This window comes from Sinohyriopsis cumingii, chromosome 13 (genome assembly GCF_028554795.1).
Source record: "Sinohyriopsis cumingii isolate HCF-2022 chromosome 13, ASM2855479v2, whole genome shotgun sequence".
Lineage (NCBI taxonomy): Eukaryota > Metazoa > Mollusca > Bivalvia > Unionida > Unionidae > Sinohyriopsis > Sinohyriopsis cumingii.
The window spans coordinates 55479256-55501423 of NC_142973.1; the positions used below are offsets into that span (position 1 = coordinate 55479256).

Below are 22168 nucleotides of genomic sequence, written 5' to 3' on the forward strand. Positions count from 1 at the left end.
TATTTGGGGGGAAATGGCAACTTTATATGATGCCAGACTGATATTTTGTAAGAACTTTAAAGTCTTCATGCATGTCTAAAAGGTCTCTGCAAAGTTTGGTCTATAACAGTCAGAAGTAGGTCTCTGCAAAGTTTGGTCTATAACAGTCAGAAGTAGGTCTCTACAAAGTTTGGTCTGTAACAGTCAGAAGTAGGTCTCTGCAAAGTTTGGTCTATAACAGTCAGACGTAGGTCTCTGCAAAGTTTGGGCTATAACAGTCAGAGGTAGGTCTCTGCAAAGTTTGGTCTATAACAGTCAGAAGTAGGTCTGTAAGTCAGAGATAGTCTTTTTTTTAGAATGTAGTTCAAGATTTCATGATTGTAGCAACAGAAGCTACATTTGATAATAGAATGCCCTTATCTATACAAAATTGCAAGTTTCCAGTATTGAGAAGATCTAGATCTAGTTTGGTCTGATAAAAGTAAATAGTTAAAAAGTACCCATACACTGAGAACTAATATGACACAGAATTTACAAAATTTGTAAACAAAATGGGCACTGGTGCCAAGATATTCCGTCACCAGTCACTCTAGGTCAAATTTTGTTGGGAGGCAGTTACATCATCTTAAGGTTTTTCTGCATGGCGCCTGTATCTGATGGTGGATCAAAAACACCTGTTGCAAGAAGCATTCTACCAGATTTCATCCAATTCAGACGAAAGGTTTTACCTTGCTGATTTTTAATGTCACTTTATGCATTTTATTTATCATGCTGAAGAAATGAGAGCCAAGTTACTTTCCCATAGGCACAGTGAAACAGCTGACCTGGGCAGGTATCAAACTCATGACCTTTGGATGAGGAGTCCAATGGTCAACCATGGAGAAGTCTAAAAGTAATCTTTTCAGCAATGAAAATCATGACCAATATAAAAGATTAGATATCTAACACTTTTTTTTTTACAATCCAGCTTGGAAGCAAATGTGAGACCTCTTAAGATTTACGATTCCTTAATACAGGTTTATTTCTTATAAACTTTAGTCATTGGGGATCTTGAGAATGTGGCTGTATTGCTGAAGACAATTGATTACTTGAACAATGCAACTTACCTATATATCACTCACCTGGCTTAGATAATTAATAGGTGAACATTTCACTAAGCAGACTAATGCAACATGGTAAGAACATATCTTGTGTGAACTATCACACAAAACTTTATACTGATTTGACCTATTTTACATTATTGCATAAACTTTATACTGATTTGACCTATTTTACACTACTGCACGAACTTTATACTGATTTGACCTATTTTACACTACTGCACAAACTTTATACTGATTTGAACTATTTTACTATATTCTGACAAAAATTCTTTCTAAAGATAAAGACATAATTAATATATGTAGTCTCTTGCTCATAATATCATCCATGTTCTTCAAGATACCAAACCCTCCCTAACAGAATATGGCTTCAAGGGTGGTAACAAAAACTTGGCCAATCAGACACAAGATCACCTCATTGATGCATTGATCCCACTTACTTTCACCCAAGATCTTGATGATATAAACCCATATTCCAATTCTGATCAAAGCCAGATCAGAATTACAGTTATCTGATTGGTAATAAGCTCAGCCAATCACGTACAAGATCCCCTCATAAAAATGCACAACTCATGCTCATTACTGAACCAGTCCAAGATCTTGGTCCTAGAAACATATTGCAAGTTTGATGGATTACAAACATGGCTTCCAAAGTGGTAACAATCTCAATCAATCAGATGCAAGGTTCTTGCTCATTATCAAACCTATTCCTGATCTTGATGATGTAAGCTTATATTTCAAATTGGATAAACATCAGCACAAAACTACAGCTTTTAGGGTGGTAACAAGCTCAACAAATCAGATGCACAATGGACTAAATAATGCATTGTATCTCATTCATTTTCAAACTCATATAAGATCCTAATGATATAAACAAATATTCCAAATGTTTTATACAAATCAGTAAAGAAATCTGGCCTCCAGAGCGATAATAAGCACAGCCAATCAGATGTAAGATTACCAAATTAATTTGCATGGCTCTCACTCATTATCAAATCCCTCTAAGATCCAGATGATATCCAAATCAGATCAGAAATATGGTAGTTGTTGTGTTGTTTAACACCATTTTTCAGCATATGATTGGCTATGCATGGCGGCCAGTATTAATGGTGGAGGGAGAACACGGGGATAAAACCCAGGAAGAACCACTGGCCCATGAGAAGCTGCTGCTAAGCTTTCTCACATACCCACGTTGGCCGAATCCTAGACTCGAACCGATACAGACAGGGTGAGACGGCAGTGATCCATAACGGAGAATGCTTTAGACCTCTCGGTCACTGATCAGAAATATGGCTTACAGAGGGGTAGCAAGCTCAGCTAGTAGTGGATCTCACTGCTGTACTTGTCTAAGATCATATGGATATAAGCATTTATTTCAAGCTTGATCAAAATCAGACTAATAAACAAGCCTAAAGAGTGCTAACAAGATCAGTTAATCAGATGCAAGACTACATCAATATTATATATCAATTTCAAGCACTAAGCAACATATTCAACATTTTGACAATCTAAGCCCATATTGTAAATCTGATCAAAACTAGATCAGAAATATGGCGCCCAGTGGGGTAACAAGCTCAGCTATTAGATGGAAGATCACTTCATTAATATCTGTGAATCTGGCTCATTACCAAATTCTTCCAAGATCTTAAATGATATACAGATATATTCCAAGACCGATCCAAATCAGGTCAAAAATATGGCCTCCTGAAATGTGACCTCCTGAGAGGTAGCAAAGTTAGTCAATCACGTGCAAGATCACCTTACCATCATGCATGGTTCTTGCTCATTACTGAACCTGTTCAAGATTTTGATGATATGAATCAATACTCCAAGTCTGATTGAAACCAAATCCGAAATATGTAGACAGATGAATGCATGACAGACAAAGAACAAGACACTGTTGATGCTGGGCCAGCTCACTTGGCCTCATGATCAGATGAGTTCAAATTTTTATGTTAAAATTAAGGGACAAGTCAATAGTGTCCTCATTGTTCAAGTATATTTATAATGGAAGTGTCTGTGACAGGGAAGTTTCAATCTATACTGATTTATAGAAGTAATTCCAAAGAACCAAAATCCAAGAAAATTTCCAATCGTATTTACTGAATGTACAATACACATAAAGCTGCAGAAAGTACCAACATGAAATCTGCTAGCACATAATTATATTGTTATAGTAATGATTTCAATTAAATAGATCCGGAGTATTAGAAGATTGGATATATGGGTCTGTGTTAATGTGGATCTTGAGCATCAGATGATGGCATGTCTGGGTGTGTGTTAGTATAAATCATGAGCATCAGATGATGGCAAATCTGGGTCTATGTTAGTATAGATCTTGAGCATCACATGATGGCATGTCTGGGTGTATGTTAGTGTAAATGATGAGCATCAGATGATGGCATGTCTGGGTGTATGTTAGTATAAATGCTGAGCATCAGATGATGGCATATCTGGGACTATGTTAGTATAAATGCTGAGCATCAGATGATGGCATATCTGGGACTATGTTAGTATAAATGCTGAGCATCAGATATGGCATGTCTGGGTGTATGTTAGTGTAAATCTTGAGCATCAGATGATGGCATATCTTGGTCTATGTTTGTATAAATGCTGAGGATCAGATGATGGCATGTCTGGGTGTATGTTAGTGCAGATCTCAAGCATTTTATGATGGACAATCAATATGACTTTATCCCCATATCTGGGTCTCTGTTTTTGCAAACTTGTGTAGCTTTACTCCTTTGGTGCAGTAGGCCCAATTCTTCAAATAATATCACTGCCAGCTGGAATAATAGTATTTTTTCCCTGCCATATCACAGTTCATTGTATTCTGACATTTGTTCATTATTTTCCCCTTAAATTATGAGACAGGCAATCAACAGGCATACACCTGTTTAGGGCTGTCACAAATTTGATGTATAATCCACCTACCCTTTCTCTACTCTGTTTGCTAAGGAATCTCTCACTCGGAAGTTTGAAACGAGAACTCTATGCCAATCTGTTTTATCTGCTCCTGCATCTGAAAAGGGACAGAATTAGAATTTATATCATCGTGTTAATTATACTGCTTTTCTTTTGTTTAAAAAAAGCTTTAAAAATTTCCCATTCTAAAGCCTATCTCAGCCATATTTCTTGTACTCTAAACAACTTCATATCAGATGTCTCCCGAAGTGAGAACAAAACACTGTTCTACACAATGTATATGTAACTCATGTTCTGATTGGTCAGACACTATTCTAACATGCAAATGTAATGCACATTCTGATTGGTCAAAACATCAATCTGTGCAATAGCAAAATCCACATTTTACTATCAGAAACTATGATGCCATCATGACATAACTCCCACTGTAACATTGTAACTATGACAATTACATTTGTGGCTTTTACACTGAGCACTCAGTGATTTATTGTGATATTGTGGCTATCACAACCACATTAATGGGGTGTACAGGAGTGTACTAAATGGGTAGCAACTCTGGTGGGGGAAAACTAGTGCCTCTTCAGGGGTAGCTCATCCACCTTTGGTCCCCACATTTACACTGTGGTCCAAGAAGCTGTAAGATGCACAGCATCCACAGCCCTGTAAACCGCTTTGACTGGCAGGCTAAACTAGGTGAGGGTAGCTGACAAGTCTTAAACCCTTGATGAGTTAGGGTTTGCCATCCCAAGCATGTGAAGACTGGATTCAGCAGACTGCATGTAGGAAACCGACAGCTAGTTCAACATGCAGAAAGGTGATTCCTGCCAATGTGTTGTGGAGCATATAGAGCATGATGTGGCATGTATGTAGTGCTGGTCATCTACTGTATCCGATTACACTCCAGCTGTCTTACCACCGGATACAGATGGTCTTAGATGACAGAGTGAGGTTGACGAAATGCAACTCTTCCTCACTTTAAACAAAGTCATCGCACAAGTCACATTGTCACTTATTACAGTGAATTCTCTATGACTCTCACTACGAAATTGTGGCTATGATAATATACATTTGTGGTAATTTCAGTGGATTCTCTATGACTCTCACTGCAAAATTGTGGCTATGATAATATATATTTGTCATAATTACAGTGGATTCTCTATGACTCTCACTGCGAAATTGTGGCTATGATGATATATATATGTCATAATTACAGTGGATTCTCTATGACTCTCACTGCAAAATTGTGGCTATGGTAATATATATATATATATGTCATAATTACAGTGGATTCTCTATGACTCTCACTGCGAAATTGTGGCTATGATAATATATATATATATGTCATAATTACCATATTTACCATATATGTTGGGACACCGTATTTGTTGGGACACCATAAATTAATTTTAAAAGTAATTTTTTTGTGCACTGTATGTTCTGGGACACATCGTTTTTTTCGAGTCGTAAGTTGTGGGACACCATTTAAATCATTCGAAAATTACATGTCGAAATTGCACTCCAACTGAAATTTTATTTAAAAAAATATAAAACTGTATACTTGACATAAAACTCTTCAATCCACTGCAGCAGCATCTCATCAACACAACCCTTCTCTTGCACACGTACGATCTATTCTTTTGGTACATGAATATATTTTTAGCTTTCTCATACCATGAAAAAATGTTAGAGACAACACACCACCTGAAATGGAAACTGCAAGGACAAAAGTCAGATGTTTTCAAATCTGCACTAGTCTTGCTAATTCTCACACTTTTGACACCCATCTTATAGTCAGTCCATCCAGGAATGCGATCAAAGTACACTAGAGTTTTATCCATGTTAATGATCATATTGTCGGCGAAATGATCTATTCATCACGTGATTTTATTTTGCTCCAAATCTTCTGGATGATGCTGGGTCATCGATGTTCGTGCACGAATCATTATATTGTAAACTTTAAAAACTGTTCCATTGTTTCACTTTATTTTAAAAAATATCGTGTATACTGGTGAATAGAAACCCAAGTTAGCTTCCATATCTCGGCCGTCTTTGTTTATTCGAAGCTAAAATATAAAAAATTGGCACACGTACAAGAATCCAAGTCGGCTTCTTATGTCAGCTTGCTTTGCAATAAAATAACCTTTGTATTGATATCCTTTAAAAAAAATTCAGCTTCCGAGTCCAAAGTCGGCTTCCAACGTCGGCTTGCTTTGTGATAAAAATAACCTTTATCTTTGATGTCCTGTTGGTAAGTTCAAAGAAGTTTACTGTTGGCTGCCAGCTGTGTTTATTTACCACCAGGGCTTCTATGTGCTTGGCAATTTTTGTAGTAATTATTACAAAGGTGCAGTGATGTCTGCGGATAAATAGTAATGATACTTTTGTAACCCGCGCCGGCAAAAAGATTGTCACTTGCACTCAAGTGAATGTGTTTTTAAATAATGATTTTTATTTGCAAGATACTGTCATACAGTAGACCTAGATATAAATTATTCTTGGCTATTTTGAACCTAACACCATGCCATGTGTGAATGGCAGTTGTCTTCAATATATCGGTTGATTATTTCCGTCTCGTTTGCGAATTCATCGACATCTGTGCACAAAGCACTATTTTGCGTCAAAATTTGTTCCATTGTTTCAATTTATTTTCAAAATTCCCGTGAATATAATTGAAAAGGAACCCAAGTTTGCTTCCATATCTCGGCCGTCTTTGTATATTAAACAAAAAAAACAACAACAAAAATCAGCTCACTTCACAAAATCCAGTCTGCTTCCGATGTCGGCTTGCTTTGCAATAAAATAATCTTTGTATTGATATCCTTTACCAATAAAAGAAAAAAGTAAATAAAAGTCGGTATCTGAGATCGGCTTGCTTTGTAATAAAAATCACCTTTTGTCTTTGATGTCCTGTCAGTAGGTTCAAAAAAGGAGTTAACTGATTGCTGCCAGTCATGTTTATTCACCACCAGGGCTTCTATGTTCTATAAGTTTGGCATATGTGGTTACAATTAATACAAAGGATCATTGACGTCTGCGGGTAAATAGTAACGATAATTTTGTAACCCAAGCTGGTGAAAAGATTGTCAATTACACTTAAGTGAATGTGTTTTCAAATGATCATTTTTATTTGCGACATACTGTCATACAGCAGACCTGGATATAATTCAATCTTGATTATTTTGCACCCAACACCATGTCATGCGTGAATGGCATCTTCAAGATATCAGTTGACTATTTCCCTCTTGTTTGCGATTTTGTTGGCTCCAGTTTTCAGTCGGATAACATGTTCAAACTTTGGAGCACAACCACACACAATTGCTTCTCAATGTTCATGTGAACAATGTGGTGTGGTATCGGACATAATTGATATACGCTACAGTATGGAATCCTACGCTTACGGATTTCGTGGAAATATTTTATTCTTAAATGCTCATGTTGAAAAAAGGAATAAATGATAACAACACAAGATTAGTTTCTTTCTTTTTATTATCAATTCAACGTTTTATTTATCTATTTTATTGCAACGTGCAGTTGGGTGGGGGGAAGCACAAATGCAATACAATTTTATTTCGTTTCTTAAGTCTTGGGACATATGACCAAAGTGAAAAAAATGTTTCACCATAAGTTCTGGAACAGGAAAAAAAATAATTATTTTATTGTGTCCCAACATATGCGGTAAATACGGTACAGTGGATTCTCTATGACTCTCACTGCAAAATTGTGGCTATGATAATATATATTTGTCATAATTACAGTGGATTCTCTATGACTGTCACTGCGAAATTCTGTCACTGCGAAATTGTGGCTATGATGATATATATATGTCATAATTACAGTGGATTCTCTTTGACTCTCACTGCGAAATTGTGGCTATGATAATATATATATGTCATAATTACAGTGGATTCTCTATGACTCACAGCAACACTGGCAGTGACAATTACATTTGTGATAATTACATTGAATTCTCTACAACTCTCACTATGACATTTGCAACAACAATTAAGTACAGTGAATTCTCCACTTTTCACTGTTAACCAATTCTGTGAATTTCATGGCTCCTACAAAGGAGTTTAAAGACCCAAAGAATGAGTTTAAAGACCCAAAGAATGAGTTTCAAGACCCAAAGAATGAGTTTCAAGACCCAAAAAACGAGTTTCAAGACCAAAAATATGAGCTTAAAGACCCGAAGAATGATTTTCAAGACCCAAAGAATGAATTAAAAAACCCAAAGAAATAGTTTACAGACCAAAGAAGATGCTTCAAGACCCAAAGAACAGTAAATGACTTTAATTAATAATATATTTTTGCACTACAACATTGTAAAAAGATTTCTTGTTGAAATATCCTTATTCTGGGTTCATACTGAACTCTATATGATAAATTTAAAGACTTTTCCCAAACTTTCAAACACCATAAACATAGATTTCCAAGACTTATTTTTGCTAATATTTTGCATACAGGTTATAAGAGAAAACAACAGATGCAAAATACTACAATATTGACAGTATAAGTAAATTTAAATGGGCCCTCTTTTCAATTTGCCATGTCTCCCAAATCATGAAATTAAACAAAATCTTATTTTATACCAGAAGAGTTATGAGTTATCGTTGTTTTGCCCAAAAGTACCAATAGCTAATACTTCTGCATCTTTATTCCATAGTGTGTAGTTACTGTCTACTAATGTGCATCTTACTGTTGGCATGACTCGTAAGGGCTCCTTCTCCCACTGAAGCCACGATGATCGTCTTTTTACACAATGTACAAAACACCTTTTGTTTACATGTTTTATACTTTTTCAGCCATTCCTTGTATTTCTCTTGTTCAAGCCATATATCATTTGAAAGAGTAAAGACCTGGCATTTTTAAACATGAGGTGAAACAAAACTGAAGACGTAAATTGACAGAACAAATTCTGAATTCTCAAGCATGTGTTGCTTTCACACACTTTCTACATAGAGTGAGCACTTGTTCAATGTACCCAAAATTCAAATGGCTTTAAAGTCTTGTTTTTAAAAAAATCGTGAATTAGTGTAATGAACATTTTGATTGGCCAAAGCTGAAGGACTCATCCAATCAAACTGAACGATTCATCAAAAGAAAGAAGCCAGAAAAACCAACTACATCTGATTCTAACAACCTTAGGCAATTTTATTTGTGATTATAATACAATAGTCCCCCTCTTATAAGGCCACTCCTATTGCAACAGGGAAGTGGCCTTATAATGAGGGTGGCCTTTCTAGAGGGGGATGACAAACGCGAATAGTAAATACATATGAAGAAAGTCATAAGTACATTTAATTCTAAATCATTTAATATTTTCATTAAAAAATCACATGCATGTTGTGAAATAAATGTAAAACAAACTGTTTCATCATTTTCAAAAGAATGTTATGAATAATCATTGATACAGTTTTAAAACTGACTTTATACTTATATTACAGATCACATCGTCTGTCACTTTGTTGGTAACAGGCTAAAAAACAATCCAGTCTCATCACAATTAAAAATATCCTTGCGGTCATATCCCCTGCATATATCGTTTAGTCTTTTGTTCCAATCTTCAACAACTTCATTATTAACATCAGCTGATTCTCCACTAAGGACAGAACTCTTAACATTGTGTCGCACTTGAAATCTGTGCAACCATCCGTTACATGCAGTAAAGTCGTCATATCCCAATTTAACTGACAAAACTGTTGCTTTTTCTTTGTCATTCAAATCAGGATACAAACATCTCCTGGTTCAAACAATCTTCCTTTCTCTGTCCATTTCACCTTCCCACTTCTGCAGAATTGTTTCCTTATCTTTCACGATATTGTTTATCTGAGTCTTTCCGACATTAGTTTTCTGTAAGGATCCTTGACCCCCTCACCTCTCGGTCAGCTGAATTGCTTTCACTTTCTCTTCTAAACTGAGAATTTTTCTTTTCCTTGATGACATGTTGATCTTTTTGCAGTAAGTTATTCATGTTGCCAACTACAATACTGATAAAACAATTTTTTAAACATCCCAAAAAATTGCCATGTGTTTTTAAAGGAAGTGACCTTGTCACATGATTTGTTAGTCGCAGTCTGGTACCCTATTGATTTTATACATTTCTTTACACTATGTGAGAGAAGCCAAAACAGCTTCGATATGTACCATTAACATCACGCAGATTTAAATTTGCGGCCGTTAGGATTTGTAATTTTGAAAATTATTGTCAGTAGTAATAGCCACTAATTATCAAAGTGAACAAGCTCAACATCTTACTAAGGGAAGTCATAAAGGCTATCAAACCATTTTCCTGCTGACTTGTGTATGTACATTGATACTGCCACTTCTCAGCTGTTACAACTGTTCAATAATTGTAATCTTAACAATTATCAGAGTGACTAAACCGGACATCTTATGATAACAAAGCAGTAAGGCTAATTGGATTACATGTACTTACCCTTTTGTATGGATTAAAATTTGAGTCTTTCTCAGCTTTGTGGAATAAATGTGGCTTCTCATGAGGCATAAATGATATATTAACCTTAGTGGTACATGTACTTTAGTCAACACTTCTTTCAGTAACAAAAACGTGACATCAGGAAACAGAAATCGGATTACGTAACACACATTATGAATAAAATACTGGTTCTGGATACATATTAAAATAAAATGCGGCCATTTATGAGGGGTAAATTTTATATTATTGCACTAATATGCTGGCCGCTGGTCACATTAGTTGGGTGGCCTTTCATGTGGGGTACTTTTGAACACAAACTCGTCAGTGCCAACGGATTCTGGCCGTAAGGAGCGGGTGGCCGCTGGTCAGGGAGGCCGTTCAAGAGGGGGACTACTGTAATAATAATAATAATAGTAATAATAATAATAATGAGGACTTTGTATAGTGCCAAATCTTTAGCAGATCTAAGTGCTTTACAACATTAGATAACACCTAAAAACATATAATGATATGATTACGAAAAACAAACACCATGAAATTAGAAAACAAACAAACGTGCTGAAAATAGTTACGGTGCTGACTTCCTTTGATGAGGGGTGTAGCCGACTTGCTTTGGACCTCGAGCATGTCCATCTATTATACTGAAAACTTCCGTTAAGTATGGAACACACAGATGATGACGGTGTTAGAGCCACTCTATTCACAGTGAGGTTAGAAATTATAAATCAATGAATGAATTGACTAAGTTCCTCGCACTTTTTATCACATTAAAGGTTTCTATTATTGAAATCGTTAGGGGGGTACAAACAAATGGGTTGGTATAATCAGACTATACATCCAAATCTAACAACCTTGGACAATTTTATTTGTGATTATGGAAAGAAATTAAATTTGTGGGGTTTATTTAAATTTTCAAAGACTTTTAAAGACCTCAGAGTAATCGGCTCGATTTTCCCCCACTTTCAAGGCCTTGAAAATGCTACCTCATTTTCCCCAAACTCTCAAAGACCATATGAACCCTGTTATTGGACATCTGATGGCACTGACATGTATGTTGTGTGATTTGTATAGTCACATGACTAGAAATGCAAGGTCAAATTTCATCAATGCTGTCATTTCTTCTAGTCTGTCAGCAGATTAAATACATAATGATTACAATCATTAATTTCATGCAGATATGACTCGATGTAACATAATTTTAAGTTTGCTAGGCCTGTTGTTAAGCGGCTACCTTATGCTGCATGGTGGCAGTGAATGCCACCTTTTCAAAAATAATAATAATAAACTTAGACTAATAATAACATCTCTTGTCCTTGTCCAAGTGAGGATACAGAATCCTTGTGTGGAACTTGTTAAATGTTGTCTATTTTCTCTTTGCTAAATAGCTAAACTAAATACATGTATCTTGGTAGCATACTACTACTGCTAATAATAATACATATGAAATAATAATGATAATATTAGTAATAATAACGCTAATGCTATTTGGTTTATAGTAAATAAATTTACCATAAACCAAGTTTGAGAGCATAACCTACTTTCAGAGGTCAGCTGTCTACAAAGGCCACTTCTGCCTTTTCCCATGGGTAACTGTTTTAGACAGATAAGGCTGAACAAATTTTTCGTAAGACTGGTGTGCATGAAATAGGGTCCAAGATAATGAGGGTGTAATGAACAAATAACTGAAGATACACAACTCAACAAGCCATAAAAATTAGGCCAATGTTGCACTTTTGGTATGGCATAAGTTGTTGAGATACTATTTTTCAGGAGTACAGGTAAAATTGGGTAAAATATAGGGAGTAAGAAAGGAACAGCTGAAAATATAAAAGTCATTCAAATACAAAAATGTGGTTCACAAAACTTTTGGAAGGGCCAAGTTACCCACTTTGAGTTGCATCCAAATACCAATTTTCATATGGGCAGAAGAATTTGGTCCAAGATAATTGGGGAACAAGAAACTTAGGAACAAATCACTAGGAAATGAATTAACATCTAACAAAACCTGGCAAAACACTATATACCTCTTTGTTGGCATGGGAATAACAATTAAATCTTACCATAATTAGGATTTGTTGCCAAGGAGAACACCAATACCTGGTTTTCCCCTATGCCTCGCAGTTCTGCATCTCGTCCCACTCTTCCCAGTAATGTGACAGAGTTCACATCTAAAAAGGAAAAGTCCTAACAATCACTTGTTCATATGTTTTTTAATGACACAATAATAATTTTTTTAATCTTTAAAAAGCGTACAGTACAAGAACCAGTTAAAATCAGCTCAATGATCAAGTTTTCTTACAGCAGTCTAACAAGAAAACAATAATCAAAAGGTTAAATATTTCCTTCTGTAATACTAACCACAGCTAGATAATAAAATGCATAAATGGTGTCCAATGTTATATCCATCTGCCATCATTTCAATTCAAGGCAAAATTATTTTGTAATCACAGCCGAACCTTATGAACTCTTAATCACTTTACATCAGTCCAAGAGACCAGGAGTCTGAATTAATGAGATTGCTTATAATTATAGATACTCTGTCAAGTCCACAACACAAGATTGATCTGTGTCACGAATTCAATGATATTCAACTGTACTGTATTGTAACATACCACACCGTACTGTACTGAACCATACCATACTGTGCTGTACCGTACCATACCATATCTATATCGTGTTACTGTTCTTTAACTACCTTTCAGCTTCTGAATTAAGAGCTAAATTATTTAAATTATGACTGGTGCCATTAACACCTGACCAAGTTTACCGGTCATCTTTGTAGGCCCTTGGACACAAGGTTATTGACCAATGGATCTCAACAAGGAATGCAGTCTTGAACAAAACTTATCTTACTGAAACCATTATTTTTTTATATAGGGTTTAAATATATAGTTTAATTCTTAACTGCAGATAGCAGAAAGGACTTTCAGCAAACTGTTTGATGGCAAAGCTAACTCTGTCTCACCTTTCTTATAATAAACTCATTTTCTTGTAAAGATATCAACTTTTTTTTACAAATCTTGTTGAATAGTGCTTTGTTAAATACATAATTGTTTTGTGTAGCAAAGTCAGGCATGTTCTAAATAAGAGCTGCACATTTGAACATTTCTAAAGGAGTCTGATATGGCATATATATCACAATTTAACCTAATTATGCATTTCAGTCGATATTACAACTTCAGATGTTTTTCACAAACCACATATACAAGTTTTATATTGTTTGGCTCAGTAACAGCATTTTATTCAGCAGTCGATGTTGATTTTGAAATACAGATGCTAAAACAAGCATAATAGCTTGATATCAAAGGTACCAAACAGGTTATGTACAAACTGTTTGTACATGTACTTCCTGCCTGTGTTGATTGAAGGCAGGAAACTGAAATGTACATCACCTGTCTCCAAAGAAGGGAATAAAAATGGTACCTGCTGAGGAATTATTCTCGGAAGCACAGCTAACACAGTTCTGACAATAAAACTATGACTGAGGTCTGAGGGTAGAGGGATGTACACTGATGGTGTTATTTAAAACAACATGGAGTGGACATCCACACTATTTAGTTGGCATCCACTGATTCCCATACAAGTCTACAACACTGGTATACTCCAAAAACCAAGATCCTTGTACTGCACATATAGGTATATGAAAATAAGAAGAACAGTACAGTCTATACAACAAGTACAGATGGCAATGGAGATATATGGATAGATTACAAAGGATGCACAAATAGAAGAACAAAACAAGTTGATCTCATATATCTCCTGCAAACAAATACAGAATCATAAGTATTAGTTCTTTTCATTTTCAACTTTGTTGCTACATCTTGATATTCCAAACATTTGGGCGTTTTACAGGATATCAAAATGACCAGTCTTAGATTCATAGACATAATACAGAAAGCTCAAGACAACTTGTATAAAGACATCAGTGGCACATTGCATGTCATTTCATTTTCTTGTTGATAATTTGGGGTGTAACAGGCATTAATATTTGCCTAATGGGACCACTAATATATCACCAACGTACTTACATCTTTCTCTCCCTCTTCTGGGAATTTCCTCTGCTTCAGCACAATAACTCCTAGTAACAGTGCGGCCAGTCACAGCAGCAAACTAAAAGCAAAATCAAAATACTGGTGAACTGTTCCATCTTAATTCTAATCCATTCAGGCATATAAATAATGTGGCACCGTCAAAATTTACCACACTTTTAATATCCAATTTACTACACTGTTCATGCCTAATTACCACACTTTTCACAACTAATGTTAATTACCACTTTTGGAGCCAAATTTAGGAAAATTAATACCTAATTTACCACTTTTAATATCTAATGAAACCAATTAATACCCATCCCTATAAATTCACTCTTCAGGATCTATTCTTGGCCATTAAGCCTGACACAAAGTAAGACTAAACAGCAACAAGATAACACGATCTAAAAACTTTCCTTTTTTACAACTTCAAACCAGAGTGAAATGAAAAGCACATTTCCTGTCTATTATATTGGTGATCCTTCATTCAACAAAGGTTAAAACTCAGATCTAAACCTACTGACAATCACCGAGTACAAAATCCCTATTTTTTATACAGTGGTCCCTTCGTTCAACAGAGGTTAAAACTCAAATCTCAACCTCCTGACAATCACCGAGTACAAAATCCCTATTTTTTATAGTGGTCCCTTCGTTCAACAGAGGTTAAAACTCAAATTTCAACCTCCTGACAATCACCGAGTACAAAATCCCTATTTTTTATACAGTGGTCCCTTCATTCAACAGAGGTTAAAACTCAAATCTCAACCTCCTGACAATCACCGAGTACAAAATCCCTATTTTTTATAGTGGTCCCTTCGTTCAACAGAGGTTAAAACTCAAATTTCAACCTCCTGACAATCACCGAGTACAAAATCCCTTTTTTTTTATACAGTGGTCCCTTCATTCAACAGAGGTTAAAACTCAAATTTCAACCTCCTGACAATCACTGAGTACAAAATCCCTATTTTTTATAGTGGTCCCTTCGTTCAACAGAGGTTAAAACTCAAATTTCAACCTCCTGACAATCACCAAGTACAAAATCCCTATTTTTTATACAGTGGTCCCTTCATTCAACAGAGGTTAAAACTCAAATCTCAACCTCCTGACAATCACCGAGTACAAAATCCCTATTTTTTATAGTGGTCCCTTCGTTCAACAGAGGTTAAAACTCAAATTTCAACCTCCTGACAATCACCGAGTACAAAATCCCTATTTTTTATACAGTGGTCCCTTCATTCAACAGAGGTTAAAACTCAAATTTCAACCTCCTGACAATCACTGAGTACAAAATCCCTATTTTTTATACAGTGGTCCCTTCGTTCAACAGAGGTTAAGATGCAGATTTCACCCCCCTGACAATTACCGAGTACGTTTTTTTTATAGTGGTCCTTTCTTACAAAGACATCCCTTTGAAACAGTAAGGTGTCCTTATAACAATGGTCATCTCTAATAAGTATGAAAAAATAATTAAAATATACCATTCTGGTGTTAGGCAAGGTGGTCTTAAAGGGGGGAGGCCTCTCAATTGGGATACACTATATCCCGATTTGAGAGCGGTCTCAAATGCAGTGTGGAAGTTTGCAAAGGTGCCATAAACCATGACACACACACACACACTTCCGTAATAATTTGTGAAAAATTTATTTTTTCTCTACAAGTTAAATAAATCTTGTCCAGTGACAGAGAAGAACGAGTTAAAATTTTCTGCAACCTTATACAAGAGCTAATATCACTTAAAACAATGTCATTCATTTTTGATGGATCTACATTGTTTAAGGTTAAAAATGCCCAATGAATTGAAATGCCCATATGAAATGCATTTGATTCTCGGCCATATTTGATTTCTGTGTAAAAACTTTTTAAGTAGAAAAGCATGAATAAATATCTATCATGACAATAAGAGTGTATGTCTTGGGTCTGCTTGACTCTAGGATTCGACACCAACTTTTTCAAGAAGAAATCCTGCTGGACTTCCTGCTAATGAAAACTTGTGGTCCTTCAGACTGATAGGTTTTTCTCATTTACTTATTGAAAAAAATGTGTAACTATACAATAAAATCTATATATCGTAATAAAATAAAACACACATATACAAGGTTGTTATTCAATTACAGTTTACATTAAATTCATCAACACTGACTGCCTTGGGTACATTCTTTGTACCAACAAAATGTGTAAACCTGAGAAGAAATAATAAATTATGGAATTAACAAAATTCAATAAACTAGAATGGATGTAAAGTTAATTTGGTGGTTTAAGAGTTTACAATAATCAATGGTATGAATATAAACGTAAATTGCTGGTTTAAAAGTTACAATATTATAAATGGAATGGTTCTAAATGTAAACGTCTGGTTTAGGTGGTGCTATACAGTTTCGCATTTTGCATAGGGTTAGGAATTTAAAGAAAAAGAATGTCCCCGGCTTTCCTCACTGGTTATACTGGCTATTTAAAAAAGACCTTGTATATCTTAGGTATAATGCAAAGAACCTTTAATTCCCTTTATTTTGGTGTATGATTGATGGGTGTACTATGGGTTATAGAGTATACAGCTTGGCCTTACTTCAAATGTGCACCTTTCAAAAAAGTGCTAGCTCTACTTGGTCATTTTCACTTCCTGAACTTCAGAGGTCAATTGTATAAAAAAGAGCCGATAACTTTTTTTACATTTTATATATTTGGTAATTCATTCATTGCACTTTCAGAAGCTGGTATTGTCTAGTCTGGCAAAATTCATTTTCCCTATTTTAATAGCTGCTATGTATAGTGTACTTTAGACTAATTCAGACTGATTTTTTAACACAAGGGAGCAGTCATTTTAGTTAGCAGTGTGCTTAAATCATGTAAAATTTCCAAAAGTACAATATCCAAAAGAAATATCATCCACATTACATTAATGTAGCATAGAGGTATGCAAACATTCTCTCCACTGTGCATGTTTTAAATGCGAACTACTTCACCTTACATACGTCACTCTCTCAAAAGTACGTATTATCTGGTGAGCGCCACCTTAATAGTTTAAATTTCTGGTTTAATCATTTAAATTCGTAATAGAAAATAAAAATAAATAATATTTATCTTCATTCACTCGAAAGATGAACAAAGGTACATAACATCTGTCTCTTTGGAAGACGTATTGGTGAGCCATCACTAATAAGTGACAAAGACTGACTGGAGGAAACGATATGGTCCTGTTCTAACTGACCAGTATCGGCAATAGCCCTGATAATATTTCGACAATATTTGTCCATCAGGTTGATAGTGCCTATTTCCAAACCTTCTGCTTTGTCCAAACCACAAAATTTCACATAGTATATGGGAGTTAATGTTTAGTGACAAAATGAGCATTTTTAAATATGACATGAAGTTTTTTTTCCAGAGGCTACCTACTTCCGCAACAAAACAGACTTCTCGCTTCAGAAGAGTCAAGAGGCTGCCTTGTCAGGGTTTTTTCTAAAGCTATTCCTTCTGTGGTTCTCTGATGAGTCATGGGTTCTGACTGTATCGATTTAAAAGTTTTGTTGCCAACTACAACTGTTCCTATCTTATCATGTGCATAACAAACTGAATATGTCATCTCATCCTTCTCCTTGTTGTGATTTTGCCATGGAAATTCCCGCTTACAGATATCCTGGAATTTTCATTCTCTTTTGGTTTTGTCGTACACATGTTGTACTTCAAGTTTCTCATCTTTTGGTTTTTTGCTTTTCATGTGGTAGAGAGACATTATCAAGAAATCTCCACATTTTCAAACACACAAACATATAACAATATGTTAGTTGTGTAAACACTTTATGTTCTTATATGATTAACAAAAGAAGCACCCAACTGACAATGATAATTTGTTTTAAATGGCGTAAGCATCTTTGCTTTAACTTCATTTTGTTTTTGATTTTCACCATTTTTGACATGTTTATAATTAAATGAAAGATTCATACAATCCTATTATATGGGATATATCTTTTTATTTTTTAATATCCATAATTTAAAATAACAGGCATGGTGGACCAACCAGCTTTAGGAAAGTGGTGGTCCTGAAAATCAGGTGGCCTCGGGCCAGCAGGCCTGCATTAGTGTAAAACCATGACCTGGCAGCATCTTAGTTGTATCTTTGTCTTGAGTTAGTTTGATCACAAGCATCTTTGACCAATTACTAATTCTGGTTAATTGTATCCATCCGAGGATTAAAGCCAAAGGTAATGATGTATGCATATGTATCATTTGACCACACAAAGAGCAGTCCTGACACAGAAACTATATAGCAGACAAAACATTATAGCATATACACAGCAAACATGGACAGCAGGAAGATCATTGCCCACAATCACTGGAAATAGGAATCATGTTATGTAATTATCCACAGACAAAATATGTCAATGGGTGATAGTACATAACATATAACAAGTTATTAATTTTATGACTAAAGCTATAAAGTTTTGGGAGAGGAGGAAATAAGGGGCCTGTATATACATGAAGCTCAGAAAACGACTCATCCAAGAAAGTAGCAAATTAAGAGAACCCCCCGCAACAAAAACGATCAAATAAATACATTTTCTTTTCAAAATTCTTTTTTTTATTTTTTTTTATGGGAAAAACAACACTTAAATATCAGACGGTGGGAACACAAACACATAAAAGTCTTTGAATATTTCAGACAAAGATCCATGGGGGGAGGGACACATTCGAGACCAAGAGCTAATCATAGCTAAAGGTCGAAGATGTACCCACAAATAAAAACTAACATGCTCCTAGAACACACATATCTGCAATTATGTAAATGTCATCCTGGACTCTGTCAATAATTTCTGAGCAAAAGGAAACTGGAGATGATTGTGTTACATTTCGTACAAAGAATTTCTAATTGCTTTTATAATTTAATGCATTTTATTTTAACCCAGAACTTTGCAATGAATTTTAAAAAATCTTTAGTCGTAAAAGTATCACATGCTTGTTTCTGGCCAGTATTTGGCAGTATTTGGGTATGTTTGTGCAGCATTTGGGTATATTTGGGCAGTATTTGGGTAAATCGTGTCGCCAGTTGCCAAGAGTGTGATATACCTGAAAAATTACCTCTAGTTCCCATCAGTCGGCCAGTGAACACAATATTCAACGCCGTTTATTTTTGTTGGAAGACATCCACCTAAACAACATAAATATCAGGATGGACATCTTACATTGTTGCATCACAGGAATCTGACATTTTATCAATAAAGTATGATGAAATCTCTGACAGTATGAAATCACCTTACTATAACTTAACACAAGGAGTGCAAGCTTGACCCCAACCATCCACTCGATTTGACTTTTGTCACTTGTCTTTTATCGCTTCAAAATCTCAAGAAGACTGAAAAAGCTACACATATCCATTCAAAAGACAATAACATACCAACACATAAATCTCGGACAACCATCACATCAATCTAATCCGGCAAATTAATCTTTATTTTCACCATTACAGTCAACAGTCTTTCTACAGACTCCATCAGGCAGAAGTAGCCCATCTCACCAGAGTCTACCCTGCATTAGGGTCTAATACTCATACTGATCATGGCACAGAGTCTGTGTTATTTTTTAATACTAATGGGTACAGCATCTGTCCTGGCTTTAATATTCGACATTATCAACCACTATTTCTACTATCCTAACTTTAACTAAAAATTTATATAAAATTATCATATGATACAATCTGAAATAAAAGGCAAGTTAAACATTTAATTTGTGAATTTACTTTCAAAGTGTTATTCATCCCATGGCAGTATCAGCTACTTCTGCCTAATGGGAGTCCTGTAGAAAAACTTTGCGAAAATAATGATGAAAATAAAGGTTAATTCACCAGATTAGATTCATGCGATGGTCATCCGAGAGTTATGCATTGGTATGTTACTATCTTCTTAATGGATATGTGTAGATTTTTCAGTCTTTCTGCGATTGTGAAGCAAATAAAGACATGTGACAAAATTCAAATCAAGCAGATGGCTGATCGTACTTTATTGTTAAAACGTCAAGACTCCTGTGTTTACACTAACATGGATTCTATCTCAGTATGTTTCCCCCACAAGTCATGTCAGTTAAATACAAAACAAGGCAGTCAACAACTTCGTGAAAGATTTAACAAGGTTTTAGGCAGGTCATGAATCTTTAACCCCTTCCTGTCTAAAAGTCCTTCCATGAGGGTGAGGGCACCATATACACCACTCTAGTCCTACATGTAAGACCTCAACACTGATATTTATGTTTTGGGTATCAGGGTCTTACTGCCTAATGGCTCTGTGTAGCATGTTTTTATGTTGTAACTTATGACACTTTTCTACAAAGGAAAGTCATAATGTTTAAGTCAGACTTTACTTAATACTCTGATGTCATTTCTTTACTAAATTTAAATTCTCACAACCTGTTTACATGTCAGTTGGCTGGAAAGCAATGAAAACCTGGAATGCCAAAACTGGGTTAAGTTGAAATATTATTCTTTAATGAAACATATAATAAAAAATATTACGCCTATTGGAATTGTAAGCAATGTTTTGTTTCAAGAAATATATCTGCACATGAACCTACTTTTGCATACCTCGACTACCGTAGCATTTCAACAAATTCAAATGTATGTAAATGGAACATGAAAATGCGTCCATTTGCTAGTGTCAGATTTTGATACAACCAGGATAAAAACTACACAGTAAGTATATCGAGTTAAAAATTATATATCAATTTGCGTTAAAGTGTCGATATGAGATGCCAAATGAGATTCCTTAAACTCTGACAACTCGTTCCGATGTCAACCGACACAGGAACACGCTATGTAAGGCCACAGGGGCTCGTTACAAGAGTATCCGTCCTTAATCAAAGGATGGGGGTTTTAACCTGTAACAATATAAGACAGGTTAGAACCCCCATCCTTTGATTCAAGGACGGATACTCCAAATTTTCTTTGTAACGAGCCCATGTGTACAAGGCCGTTATTTGGATAGTAAGACGTAGCTCTAAAATATAAATAACTTATGATAGTCTTACATATAGGACTACCACCACCCACCCCTCTTTTCATCCCCACCAAACTATATTCAAGCACGCTCATGGGAAAATAATGTTCTAATTAGATCTGTTTATTCTCTTTTCAACCATTGATCTCTGATAAACCTGTTTAAATATGTTGCGAAGCATTGTCTTTGAGATCCGAGTTCCCGGTTACCCACGTGCGTCTGCTACTGTACAGTTAAAAGTCAACTTCCGGTTCTATTAAAACCAACACCATCAAAAAGTATACAGAACAAACGAAAAATCTAAATTTTATACGGGATTGCATCATTTATAAACCAAGGCGCACTTAGTCATAGGCGACTCTATTTTATTTTCGATACTACTCGTTGAGCTTTTTGGGCTATTTTCTATTGGAAATTAGTGCAATAATAAGATAAACGCAAACTATGTTAATTGTACAAAACGTATTTTGCAAGACAATACCATGACCAACTGGCATGAAAGTCCTGAAGTTCTTTGGTCAGCCATTGAAAATGACAATATGATATTGAGATACAAATATGTATGTATGATTAAAAAAATATATACGTGAGTGATTTTAAAATGATAACAATGCATTTTCTTTTATATGCTCAATGAACATTGGCAAATAATTTGTCTTTGATGATATTAAAGTAAATCACAGTAATGCAAAAACAATTCAAGAAAATATTATACTGTTA

At 35.2% G+C, this 22168-nt stretch overlaps 1 protein-coding gene across 1 annotated transcript in view; it reads right to left on the reverse strand.

The window, feature by feature from the left end:
- Window positions 1-21722, reverse strand: part of LOC149785603 (single-stranded DNA-binding protein, mitochondrial-like) — a 38433-nt gene extending 16711 nt beyond the window's left edge. Inside the window, exons 1-4 of the mRNA XM_089979419.1 lie at window positions 21606-21722; window positions 14469-14550; window positions 12501-12608; window positions 4014-4101 (exon numbers count right to left, since the gene is read on the reverse strand). Coding sequence (XP_089835545.1) covers window positions 4014-4101; window positions 12501-12608; window positions 14469-14550; window positions 21606-21629 — 302 coding nt within the window. The 5' untranslated portion in view covers window positions 21630-21722. The remainder of the gene's footprint in view (window positions 1-4013; window positions 4102-12500; window positions 12609-14468; window positions 14551-21605) is intronic.
- Window positions 21723-22168: the final 446 nt, after the last annotated feature.